At 38.9% G+C, this 12,023-nt stretch overlaps 3 protein-coding genes across 3 annotated transcripts; all 3 read left to right on the forward strand.

Moving 5' to 3' along the window:
- Positions 1 to 3,404: 3,404 nt before the first annotated feature.
- Positions 3,405 to 5,156, forward strand: LOC143258997 (uncharacterized). The gene is made up of 4 exons (XM_076519688.1): positions 3,405 to 3,900; positions 4,095 to 4,487; positions 4,547 to 4,685; positions 4,837 to 5,156. The coding sequence occupies exons 2-4, from the start codon at positions 4,209 to 4,211 to the stop codon at positions 5,103 to 5,105; spliced, it is 687 nt and encodes a 228-aa protein (XP_076375803.1). The 5' UTR covers positions 3,405 to 3,900; positions 4,095 to 4,208; the 3' UTR covers positions 5,106 to 5,156.
- Positions 5,157 to 5,295: 139 nt separating this feature from the next.
- Positions 5,296 to 9,783, forward strand: LOC143258996 (uncharacterized). The gene is made up of 4 exons (XM_076519687.1): positions 5,296 to 5,535; positions 5,884 to 6,103; positions 6,370 to 6,678; positions 8,947 to 9,783. The coding sequence occupies exons 1-4, from the start codon at positions 5,483 to 5,485 to the stop codon at positions 9,352 to 9,354; spliced, it is 990 nt and encodes a 329-aa protein (XP_076375802.1). The 5' UTR covers positions 5,296 to 5,482; the 3' UTR covers positions 9,355 to 9,783.
- Positions 9,784 to 10,079: 296 nt separating this feature from the next.
- LOC143259253 (uncharacterized) lies at positions 10,080 to 11,907 on the forward strand. The gene is made up of 5 exons (XM_076520706.1): positions 10,080 to 10,442; positions 10,810 to 11,020; positions 11,148 to 11,305; positions 11,367 to 11,543; positions 11,678 to 11,907. Exons 2-5 carry the CDS (start codon positions 10,836 to 10,838, stop codon positions 11,833 to 11,835), a joined length of 678 nt encoding a protein of 225 aa, XP_076376821.1. The 5' UTR covers positions 10,080 to 10,442; positions 10,810 to 10,835; the 3' UTR covers positions 11,836 to 11,907.
- The last annotated feature ends 116 nt before the right edge of the window (positions 11,908 to 12,023 follow it).

Below are 12,023 nucleotides of genomic sequence, written 5' to 3' on the forward strand. Positions count from 1 at the left end.
TTAAGTATGAATGTTATTCAATTTCTTTAAATCGAATTAGTTAAGTACTGCATGATAGAAGAAATATCTACTTTTGGCATTATTTTAATAATTTTATATATTATGTTTGTATGCCATTCAGATTATACAATTTGTACGTACATAATGTTCATATTATAAATTATATAATCAAATTTGTCATGAATATCGCCGATTAAGCAATGTACTTCTCAACAATTGCGCAATAAACATGATTTTCTTCTTCTTCTAAAAAGTGATTACAATCGAATCATTTTCAGTCGTTGCAACGACGAGGATAATAGTACGACACGAGGCTAACCATGAACGTGGTAGAGCATCACCGACCGAAGCAGTTGCCGAAAATACTCGACGAAACGGTGATTTCGAAAGGGAGGCATCGCCAGTCTAATTATTATGAAATTGGACAGACAAATTGTCGCGTCGCGTTCCTCCCGGTAGCCGAAGAGGTTCCTAAAAAATCATGACCGTTCGTATGGGAAAAGAAGAAGCGGGAGACGTGTCTGAACGACGTTCATTGTCACAAGACGACACGAGGGAAACGAGGAAGTGGCCGCGACGAAATCGGAACCGCGGGGTGCCGTCTTCAGCGTCGACCTCGACGTGGATCCTATTGGCCGACTCCGTCGGTGGCGAACCGAAGACTTGGTGTTCGCTTCTCGTCGACGAACAACGCGACGTCACGGTTCTATTCCTGGCCGTGTGGACGCAGCGATATCTTTAGAGCAACCGGTCGGTACAGTCCGTTTCCGAGCTTTTCTTCCCGCGGGTGCGGGAAGGTTTGCCAGCGGCCGGGCGGAGACGACAAAGATGATTCGTTTCGCCACCGAATTTCGACGTTCCGTAACGTCATCGTTTCGCCAGAGTTGAGACACGACGTCTGTCGCATCGTCCGATTTGGACGAATTCACTTTGACGCCTTGTTTTACGGGCCCTGAGATCCCTGAAGCTCCCTCCGCTCTTAGCCGGCTGAATAGCTGTGTTGAATAGCTTCTATCTTCGGGCTAAGTGGCCCGTGTACCACATTTCCATTCAGACGGACGCTCTTCTTTTGCGAACTTTCTTGCGCAGACGGTGGAACATGTCTAGATCGATAGGCAGATGTTTTGTGATTTTTTAGGATGTGAATCTTCTTGAGAGAATATAGAATTCAAGATTCGGTACTGCTAAGTATAGCAGATCTTTATGCAGTCATGGTATGCACCAGTTGAAAAGCTGTACAAAAGCCAAAAGCATTAGTAACATTTTCTATTTAGTCTTACCACAAGTAATCGATGAAAGAAATTTGCCGTTAAACCGTTCTTTACGCAACAATTACATGGAAATGGAAGTTTGCCCAAAGATCCACAGGCTAGTTAATATATTTGAATAAAAATTTTAGTCGGCATCATGATCTTGAAATATTATTGCATCTGTAGTACAATAAAGCCATTCCATCCTGTCAGCAATATTTATGTTTACGTATGTTCTTGAAGTTAATCATTTTCAAAAGCTCCGCAATTAGTGTCTAAACACTATGTTGTGTTGATCCGACTTGTCGTTAGTGAAACTACTTAGTCGAGCAACCAGCTTACATTTAGCAAACTAGCTACAAAATATGCTAAATTGTTACATCTCACCTCTAAAATATATAAAAGAAATGATTTGTCGTTCGCTTGTTCGTTAAGATTGGCATTGAAGAATCGTTTCTTGCTCGACGAAGTCATTACTTTTTCGAATAGAACCAGAGGTTGCTTGGACTTTCTAGAAGTGGCGAATTTATGAAATATAAGAGAAGCTGTAAATCTGCAAAATGCTTATTCTATTCTTATTATAAGTATACGAGTTAGAAGGAGCAATTCTCTAAACTCAGTATCACTTAAAGTATCGCTTAAATACAGAAGCTATCAAAGCAGTCAATACAATTCCAATTCGTTCAAATTTCTCAACTATGAAGTCTTGAATCTGCATCAAAATTCGCAGTTTAATTATTATTAAACGCGTAAAGTATAAGAAAATATGTGCATTTAGCAAAAGTGCCAACACATTTATCTCGTTTCCACCGCGAGGGATTGTTTCGAATTTAAGGAGAAAGAAGATCTTCCTTTGCTCTGTCTTTTACATAACGATCTACGAAAACGGAACTTTGCATAAGGATCCGAGGTCCACTTATTATTGACACGTTGCGCAGGTATCCGCCGTTGTGCAATAAAGAGCACCGCGTCTCGTCGGCATTGTTTGACGGGAAGTTGACAGTGGGTTGTTGGAGAGTTTATTGAGAATCCGAACAGGCTCTGTCCCGGCTGCGGAGACACGACGGATTCCGGAAGCGGAGTGACCGAACTCACGAACCGATGTATCTCTAAATAAAGCATGCACGACTCCCGGTGTACTGTCGATTGCAGTCGGTGGCCTGTGTCTAGTTCTCCACATTGAACTATCTGTTGGTCTTGGCCTGGGGCCAATCACCGATGAAAAAGTAGGGGTGAGAATAAGATTGATGCCCGTGCAGCCCGACCGAAACGAATCGTTCCTAACGCGCAAAATTAAGCCGGTTTACATACGAATTCTATGCAAAGTACTAATATTACGCGCACTGAAATAGTAACGCAACGGGCCGGCTAACAGTAGACGGGTTTAGAAAGATTGCTGCACGTTCGAACGGATCGAGCACGTGTCAAATATTTGTACACTACGTGTACGTTTTATCGCTGGCTAACAATTTATCAATGATCGTTGCATTAAGCGAGGATTAGAAAACGTTATGATACGGATCTTTACGTAATTCTGAATTTTCATGGGTTTGAACAGTTCTTAAACTATTTTAACAAATTAGAAATTCATTGTGAAAGCAAGGACGTCATTGTGCAATCCTAAATTTTCATGGATTATTTTAACCTTTAATCTCTTTCTTCAGACTAAAAATCCATTAGAAAAGTAGCTCAGAGAATGTCATTGTGAAATTCTAAATTTTCATGGATTATTCGAGTATTTAAACTATTTCTTTAAATAAGAAATTATCGTAGATATATCATTATATAATTCTGAATGTTGATGGACTATTTTAGTTTTTAAGCTGTAGCTTCAAACTAGAGATTCGTTATGAAAGACCGTCATAAAATTTGATCTAACTTAGAACATCCATTACTTCAATGGCAAGGTACCATTTTGTGGAATAATAGTTCAGAATTGTAAGGAGATAGTTTTAATTATTCTCGAGTCAGTCTGTCTCCTTTTTATTTAAGATGAACTACGTCAGGCTGAAATATTGACCTGGAAAATGGATAATTCCTATTGAAAGTGGCCGCAAGCCAAACACAATAATCCCGAAACGGCCGGTGCCATCTTCCGCTAATACGCGGCAGCTTTGTTCGGCATTGCGAGTAAACGCATCGGTCTACGACTATTTATTGGACACGGTTTATTTGTTCAACCAACGTTGCAACTTAAAATCATACACGGCTGACTGTTCCCGGGACGGTGGTCGCGCTACTGCCGTCCCGTTTGTTTGAACTGCCGCGAAATTACTGAACTTTCGGTCCGCGAACTATGTTACGCCACGAGCAATGCCGGTCAAAGGTGTCTGAATGTCACCGCAATCTTAACAGTTGGAATCGCGATTTGCTCGACAAACTAAATTCCAGTTTATTGGCAAAGAACGCGCATTTCACGCCATGTACTCCGTTACATAGCTCCGGAAAGTATGGACAGAGCAACCTTTACCGGTAAACCATGATTTAAGTTCCCTTAATTTCTCCATTTCCTGTAAAATTCGAGCAAGCCGAATTCTCTCCAAGAAAACTTGCAAAGATGGATTCGAAGTATCTCTGTGAATAAATGTCTGAAATGCAGCAAACGCAGATCATAGGATGTGAAAATCGCGCGAGAAGATCATCGTTCTAAGTAACTTATTTGAACCAGAAATTTGGTCTTCGTCTTCTAGTTTAGATAGTTCGTTTATTTGTCATTTTATTATTGCGATCTCTTGGTTACGATTCTATCTAGTGTGCAATAATACGAAATTCGAAGGAAATGATAGTAGTCGAGCACAAATTCTAGCTGATTGTAACAGCTAAATAGCTGTTTAATCGTTACAGGCTTCCATCCAAGAAGAACAAGAATGGACACCGCCAAAAAAATAAATTCTCAGTAGCAGCAGAAACATTTCCCGCAACGCTGCCATGGTTCAAGGATAGAATACAGAAGCCAGGATGGATCAGTATATCACAACGTATCAAAAAGACTACGTATGGCCGTCCAGGAAGATCCAACGAGCAGCATCGAAGCTGCAGGATGCCAGCTTCTGTCGATGCGATTCCGGCCAGTCTCGCGAAATTAAGGTCACCGAATTATGCGGGGACCAGCAAAGTTGGAGTCGCATCGGTCCCATGGGACGTCTTCTAGACCCTCAGCTATTTCCTGCAAAGACTGGGCCTCATCCAGAAACAGAAGTGACGAAGTTCGATCAGCCGAGCACCTACATTAAAAAAGTAAATTGATCGTAACTTAATGTGAACTTGCGTTTGGATGACGGAGATCGTTGTTCTAGCTAGAGGAGAAGCATCCTAATCTCTATGGGGTCTTAAAAGATGCAACAGAGGATGAGATTATGCTTCGAGTGGACCAAGATCGACTGATGACCACTTATCAGATAGATTATGGCCCGAAAGGACAAGAACCTTGCACCCGTAAGATTGATTTGATCATTGAGTATCTTTTTCAGAGAATGAAAGGGTTTGCAATCCTTTGACGAGAAGAATAGCTTTCATTTGAATAGAACTTACAACGCAGAGTGTAGATAGATGAGAAATACTGCTAAAGTAAAGTTGTTTATAATAGCCGAAGAAATGCACAAGAAAATGAAAATTGACGCGAAAGAAAGTGTGATGCCGTCTGCTCGAGCCGCATTGATTAAAGAACGAAAAATGAAGCAAGATAAGGAAAAGATGTCTAAACCAAAGAAGGGCGAAGAGGAGACTCAAGAAACTCGATTACCGCCGTGGCGTTCCGAGTACCAAGATAGCATCAGCAGATTAGGCACCGCGATCATGAACATGAAAATTCATCAGAAGAAAACTGCAGCGCCCGCTTGGGCTATGGCAAATTAATAAAACAAACATACTTCGATCGAGCGCATTTTTAATAAAGCCACAAACGTACATGGGCAGCTTGTATTTCTTTGCGCTATGTACTACAGGAATCTAAGAATCCTTAAGTAGTTAAATTAAAGACGTTGCAGTGCACTTTTTTTTTAAAGAATTGAAGTTTATAAAATTACCGTCTTGATCGTCGAAATAAATCGTCTCTGTGAATGCATTTCACTCGAGACGTTCAAGGCTCTGAAGTTGCCGAAGATTTTTCCTGTCAATTTACACGAAGGAGACAGAAATTGTATAAACTGTAAGAAAGCAGCGCCGTGGACAAAATTCTGCGTAATAATGCATAAATTGCTGGGCGATTTTCGGCGGCGTCTTTCTAGGGGCGAATGAAAATGACGACCTCGCCTCCTAGTCGTATCCATGGCAGAATGACCGACGAGTAATAACCTTTTTTTAACGCGCAGCCATAACTCATTGACTGGCATGCATTTGTATGCCTACGAGTTATCCAAATCTTCGTTAAAATTCTTCATATAATAGAAGCAATTTTTTAAAACTTTAATTAGCTTCAAGCGATCAGCCAAGTATTATGTTTGTGTTGACATTGCCCATTCCATTTACATTGGTTTGCAATACATTTGATCTCGAATACAAGAGCAAGTTTCAAAGTGATCGAATTGATCATTATAGTTTCATCAATTTCGATTTGAGTAAAGGCTATTTTATGTGAAATATTTTTCACCGACAACACGTATTTCCGAAGACGTTAACTAAACATTGCACTAAGATGGTCGCCGAAGGTGTCGGACCATCGGAAAACGTCGTCGCAGACGACGGGATGTCATTGGCAGAAGGAAGTTCCTCCAAAAACCACTTCGTTTACGGGTACAGGATCGAGGATCTATCAGCAAGCGTGCGGCTGCGACCACGAGATCAATTATATGGGGGCGAGGACTTCCGAGGAATCTGAGTGCGAGCCTGAGGACACTCGCGTCGATAAGAATACCGTATGATTAATACCGTTTATTTTAACATTTACGAGTCGAACCGTGACGTAAAGCAAATCGTAGGAAACGGGCGCCACGTGCCAGAACACCGAGATTTTTGGGACACTGGCAAGTGGTTTTCCCCAGTGAATTCGTTGTCTGCGAAGATTTCGAAGAAACTAATCGACGAGACTAAATATAAACTATTAGCCGATTGAATCGATTTTTAAAAGCACAGCTTTGTTTGTTCCGCTAATAAATTTGATACAGAAAGCTGTTCTCTACAGTTGAAGAATAACGAATCGGTCTACGTTAACATCGCTCCGAGGCCTGACAACCTCGCTATCAAATACCCACGTTTTGCTCATTACGATGGCAACTATGCACCGGAAGCGATCCTGGCAGTGCAGAAGCTGCGGAAGCTGAAGGAGCTGCAGATCAAACGGGACATGAGTGAAAGATACTACACGCACGCGATTAAACGGCTGATCGGCGAGTATTATATGGAAGCGAAGACATTGGCGTCGTCCGTCAGCCCTCAAAGGGAAATACACAGCGCCAGCTTTCCTCCATATGCCAAAAGCAGAGTGAAAAATGTACGTGAAATACCAAAAAATATCTTCAGTGTCGGTCGTTTCCTTTTTACTTAGAAAAGCTATTATAAAATGACGGAGACTTTATTTTTCACTACTAAATGCTTTACGTAGTCCTCGTCCTTACTTAATTCTGTTTGAACTTGTTTGAACTTCACATCAACTAAAACATGATAATTAAGGGATTACAAGAATGAGTTGCTGCTTTATTTTTTTTCAATTATATATATTTTTTTATTCAATTTATATATTTCCAAAATATTGAATATATACATATATGTTACAGTTACAGAAATATCCTTATACCGTTTCTACGGGATTTATTGATTAATTGATTTATTTATTGATTTATTGATTTATTGATTTATTGATTTATTGATTGATTGATTTATTGATTTATTGATTTATTGATTTATTGATTTATTGATTTATTGATTTATTGATTTATTGATTTATTGATTTATTGATTTATTGATTTATTGATTTATTGATTTATTGATTTATTGATTTATTGATTTATTGATTTATTGATTTATTGATTTATTGATTTATTGATTTATTGATTTATTGATTTATTGATTTATTGATTTATTGATTATTGATTAATGTCGAATTTCCTTCCACTTTTGTAATTAACTCGGCGGTAGGTGTACCCCATATTGTAACACAGGTCTTCGCTAACGGGTCAGAAATACCCGCATCCGATATGTTAAAAACTATGGTTTTAGAATATTATTGTTTAACTGGATTATTTTCATATTACAGCCCAGTGTTTTGAAATGCGAACAAAATTTAAAATATATCTGGAAATCTTGATTAAACTCTTCTAAAAAATCGTAACATAAACTCAAACAGTCTTCTTAATTTTACTTGTTTTTTTTTTACCAAGTAGCGCATCCCGCCGAGTTAAAAAATCCACAATACATCCACAGCTGCGCACCAATAATAATTTTTTATATATTTGAGGTGTAATTAATTAATTGTAATCACTTCTCAATTTCATGTTCCAACATCAAATATAACAAAACGCCCTTTTTCCGAGCCGGAAAAAGCTCATACTATTCGCCAAAATTATCCATAGATGATTATTCTTAGTGTTCGTATTCTGAGACAAATGGCGCCACGGCGCAAAGTTCAATAGAATATAAATTTAGCGCCATTGCATGTAGTGACAAAACGCTGAAACTAGTAGACAGAGTAAAAATATATCGATAGTCGGTAAATGATTGAGCAGTTTCAGCATTTTGCTGTAGTAACGCTATTATTTGTTTGTTTATTAGAGAATAAGACATTGGATCGCAACTGTTTCATAAATCAAAAATACAACACATTGTCATATTACATATTAACTTGTAATTATATCAACTTGTATCATATGTATGTATATGTTACAGTGAAACACCGAAATCTGGAGAATGTCGACTTTCACCGGTGAATGTCAACATTCACATAGTCGCTTGGTGTATGTCCGAAGTATTTGCTAAATACCCTTATTTCTGACTTACACCGGTAAATGTTGACATTCACCATGCACTAATGGTGAATGTTGAACATGTTGGAGATTTATATTTTCTTCTCCGTAATTCAGTCGCTATAAAACGCCACAAGGGTGACGTAACTTTTTCGCCTCTCTTTCTGAAAGGAATGACCAAAAATTTAAAATACACGGTACATTCTACATGAGAAAAGAAAATAATAGTAATAAAAAAATTACTTACTTATGTGATTAAAATCTTATTTATTGCAACAACTTAAACTATTATGACACTTTGAATTGCACAAGAGTCCCTTGCTTTTACAACTGCATTTATTTGTGGAACACTTCCTTTTGCAATGACAGGTTTTGGACCTCCACCAGAGCATATCTGTGATTGTCGACACACACCGGAGAGGGTCCGAATGTACAACAATGTAATGAAATATTCGATCTTTCACCGACGTATTTGGTATCTGTTGACATTCACCGGTGAAAGTCGACATTCTCCAATTTCGGTCATTTACGGTAACATATACAAGTAATTGCAGCATTGAAGAATTAACTGATATAAAAATAGAAAAACTCTAGAGTATATTATTGCTTAAACTTAACTAAAGATATTGAGTCAATAGCTATAAAGCTGTTAGATAGATCTGTTATGCATTTTAAAAAGGCGTTTACTATTTCTAGTTTTTCAAGATAGTTTCCAATCTAGTTTTGCAACGAAGAAATAGAACTAAAGTTACATTGGAATTAAATACGATCCAGCACTTTATAAACAAATACGGTTTCAGAGTCTAGAACCGTGTGGCACAATGACGACCATTACGAAGCTTGATTGCGGGTGCATTCAAGAAACGGCCAGACCAATTTTTACGACGACGAGGGGTCGGGTTCAACGGTGGAATTGCAACCAATCGCAGGAAGAGATGTTCCTGAAATCGACCCCGCTGAATCCTCAGGAACACCTGTTTGCCACGATAGAGCAACGAAGCGATCGGCCACGTAGCAGCCTGAAAAAACGGCCCGACATCGAAGCGAAAGCTTATGCGAAAATTTCTGAGGATGCTGACAGAGTTTGCGAAACGGAAACTGAGAACGAAATGTTGAATGAAGCCGGGAAACCGAAAATAGCGGAATGTGTCTCTAGAGCCTCGTCTCCTTATGAGAATTATAGCGACGCTTTTGTTGGATCGGCTTAGAAAATATTCTCCATATATCTGTGGGACTTTTCAATATTTTATAAAATATTTTCAATACTTTTATTTTCCCACGCTATTAGACGTTATTAATGCATTTACGGATTTTCTTATGCAAGATACAGACATTAGCGTATGAGATGGCAGAATTATTTTTCTTCACCTACTTTGATTTCATTTTTCTAGATCCTTATCTATTTAAAATTGAATTTGTCGCTAATAATTATAACTAATGAACATGACAAAATTGAATTTATTTTGCAATTGCATCTTTATAGTTCAGTTGACTGTTAACTAAACTGTAATTGAATATTAAAGCTGCAGAAAGGTTATTACTAATTATTAGTTATCATTAATTATCTAATTATGTGAAAATCAATGGATCTGTATTCATTTTATTAAATAAAGACACTGTATTTCTGCTTCATCGTATCTCCTGCATACTTCACTAGACACTCTATGCTAAACTAACAGCATTTTTCCACGTCTCCAAACGTGGTAAAAAGAATCGTATTATATCCTGACAAACTTGAAATTGTACGCCGCATTTGCAATATCTGAATTAATCTGTATTATCCTGCGATCAATTTCAAGAACTAAAGAAAGTAGCAGACGGTCAATCAACATCGAATTTATTTCGAATTTCGAGCGATGCGAAGGTACACAAAGTTACGCTGCTCGCGTGTAACTTCGGGTCTGCTGTCGACGCGAGCGTTTTCTTTTTCTTTTCGTTATCAAAATGTCAAGCGGAAAGATGGGAACGATTTCGATAAATTTTTAGAGGTGTCGCAGGATGTTCGGGGCCTCTCTACAAAGTGGTGATACTCGATCGAAGAGGCTCCACGTTGCGCGCATGAACGACAACGTAACGCTGACGAGCGGTCCTGTCGGCGCGCGTATCGGTATCACGTTTTTGAACGCCGTGCTGCACTACGCACTCTATAAAGCTGTCGTTGCCTCGATCGTGCTGGCTAAAGAAACGCTATGCTGGTTTTTTCGGAGGCTAACGAAATCCAGAAGTGCATCCAGCGCCGATCATCCGTCTCTGTCATGTAACGCTTAGTCGCTGTCTTCTTGCAATTAAATTTTCGGTGAGTCGCCACTGCGCGAAATCGCGAAATTATCGCGCATTAATCAGCCTGTTCTGCGTCCTCCGAAATATTCCGATGGCGCTGCAAAAACTCGCCATCGGCCGAATATTCGAAAACTGTTCGACCATGAAATATAGATATCGAAAACTCTCTTAAGGAACTTTGAGAAATTGCACCCAAAGCAAAATATTCTTGTCAAAGCGTCACTATGTAGTCCGTCAAGAATAACATTTTTGTAGCTTCGGATCAAATGCTTTAAGTTTTAATACAATTCTTCATCAAATTTCTGTGTGCATTCAATTTACGGTTAGATTGAATGTTTAACTGCAATTGATGTGTTCTTTCAAAAGATCCCTGTAAATTTTAGTATCGTAATCAACTCGCTGATCCACAATGGCTGCAGCGCAACAAAATTTCGGCACTGTTACTCATGATGAGTTCAAATGGCCGTACGCAGTACCTCTCGTCGCAAAGCCAGCACAACCACCGATGAGTACCGGCATTCGGATATTCTCTCCCCGAATCGATCCCGAAGACTGCCCTTGCGATGTCCATGGCCACGAGAAAAATAAAAATAGGTAAAAAGTCTGGATATTTCCTGTGCCTCTTTTTGCTGAATCGATTCTGAGTAAAACTTGTGGGAAGATTTTACTTTGTGTTGTTAAAATAATATTGTTACTTTATTTGCTTCAAACATATTTGCAGGTACAAGTACCTGGCGGACAAGGAACGACAGATTGTTAAAGAACTGGTGAATGTTAAGACGGAAATGACTAATCTGGCGTCTGCACTATTGGACAGCAATTGTGAACAAGCGGATGACATAATGAAGAGCGTTTATAAAACGGATTACTCGAAAAGAGGTACGGATTGATTTGATTTTGAGAAAATAAAGTCATAAGTTTTCTCACTGTTTGGGTTCAGGTTTGCCGATCCAAGATTATAGGCAGCTGGCTGCAGCAGTCGATTCGCCATACTGTTCTCCAATCGCGACGGAGGTTATGGAGATAAAAGAGGGATACAGGGATCATAGAAACTTTCGACACACGGCTATCGAGAGACCGCATATACAACCGGTTAAGAAGTTTACACTCTGCGAAGGTAAAAAGAGCGTAACAATTTTTGTTCACCCGTGATCAATTTTTAAGAGAAATTTAGTCTTACTAGCATAAGTGGCAGCGTCCGTAAGATTTGTTGTCCGTTGAGATTTGGTACTGAAAACAATGGGTATGTAGTTCCAGAAATATTCTCCATATGGGAAGAACCATTCACCAGTCGTTCGGAATATATGGACACCATTAGTAAGATCGGTTTGAGCAATATGAAGAATCGTCAGCAATATTTGGAGCCGATACCTTCGTCAAGAAGAAGATTCGGCGACTGTAAATTATGAATTCATGTTCTGAAAATTTCGATGAGAATGTTCTGAAACCTTAATAAATAATAAACTGAACGTTTATGCGAAGTCCGTAGGCTCATTTTCTTTAACGGATACTCTTTTTGTTAAATTCATTTAATACCTATTTTTATCGCTGCTAAAAATACGCCATCTTGATTCTGCATAGCAAATTAGACTTCGAC

Source organism: Megalopta genalis, chromosome 3 (genome assembly GCF_051020955.1).
Source record: "Megalopta genalis isolate 19385.01 chromosome 3, iyMegGena1_principal, whole genome shotgun sequence".
Lineage (NCBI taxonomy): Eukaryota > Metazoa > Arthropoda > Insecta > Hymenoptera > Halictidae > Megalopta > Megalopta genalis.

Coding starts and splice junctions, on each gene's coding strand:
- LOC143259253 (XM_076520706.1), top strand. CDS start 10,836: ATGGCTGCAGCGCAACAAAATTTCGGCACTGTTACTCATGATGAGTTC. Junction 11,306..11,366: donor AACGGATTACTCGAAAAGAG/GTACGGATTGAT, acceptor GTTTGGGTTCAG/GTTTGCCGATCCAAGATTAT. Junction 11,544..11,677: donor GAAGTTTACACTCTGCGAAG/GTAAAAAGAGCG, acceptor ATGGGTATGTAG/TTCCAGAAATATTCTCCATA.
- LOC143258996 (XM_076519687.1), top strand. CDS start 5,483: ATGAAAATGACGACCTCGCCTCCTAGTCGTATCCATGGCAGAATGACC. Junction 5,536..5,883: donor CATGGCAGAATGACCGACGA/GTAATAACCTTT, acceptor CATTGCACTAAG/ATGGTCGCCGAAGGTGTCGG. Junction 6,104..6,369: donor CTCGCGTCGATAAGAATACC/GTATGATTAATA, acceptor TGTTCTCTACAG/TTGAAGAATAACGAATCGGT.
- LOC143258997 (XM_076519688.1), top strand. CDS start 4,209: ATGGATCAGTATATCACAACGTATCAAAAAGACTACGTATGGCCGTCC. Junction 4,488..4,546: donor CGAGCACCTACATTAAAAAA/GTAAATTGATCG, acceptor TCGTTGTTCTAG/CTAGAGGAGAAGCATCCTAA. Junction 4,686..4,836: donor AGGACAAGAACCTTGCACCC/GTAAGATTGATT, acceptor TGTTTATAATAG/CCGAAGAAATGCACAAGAAA.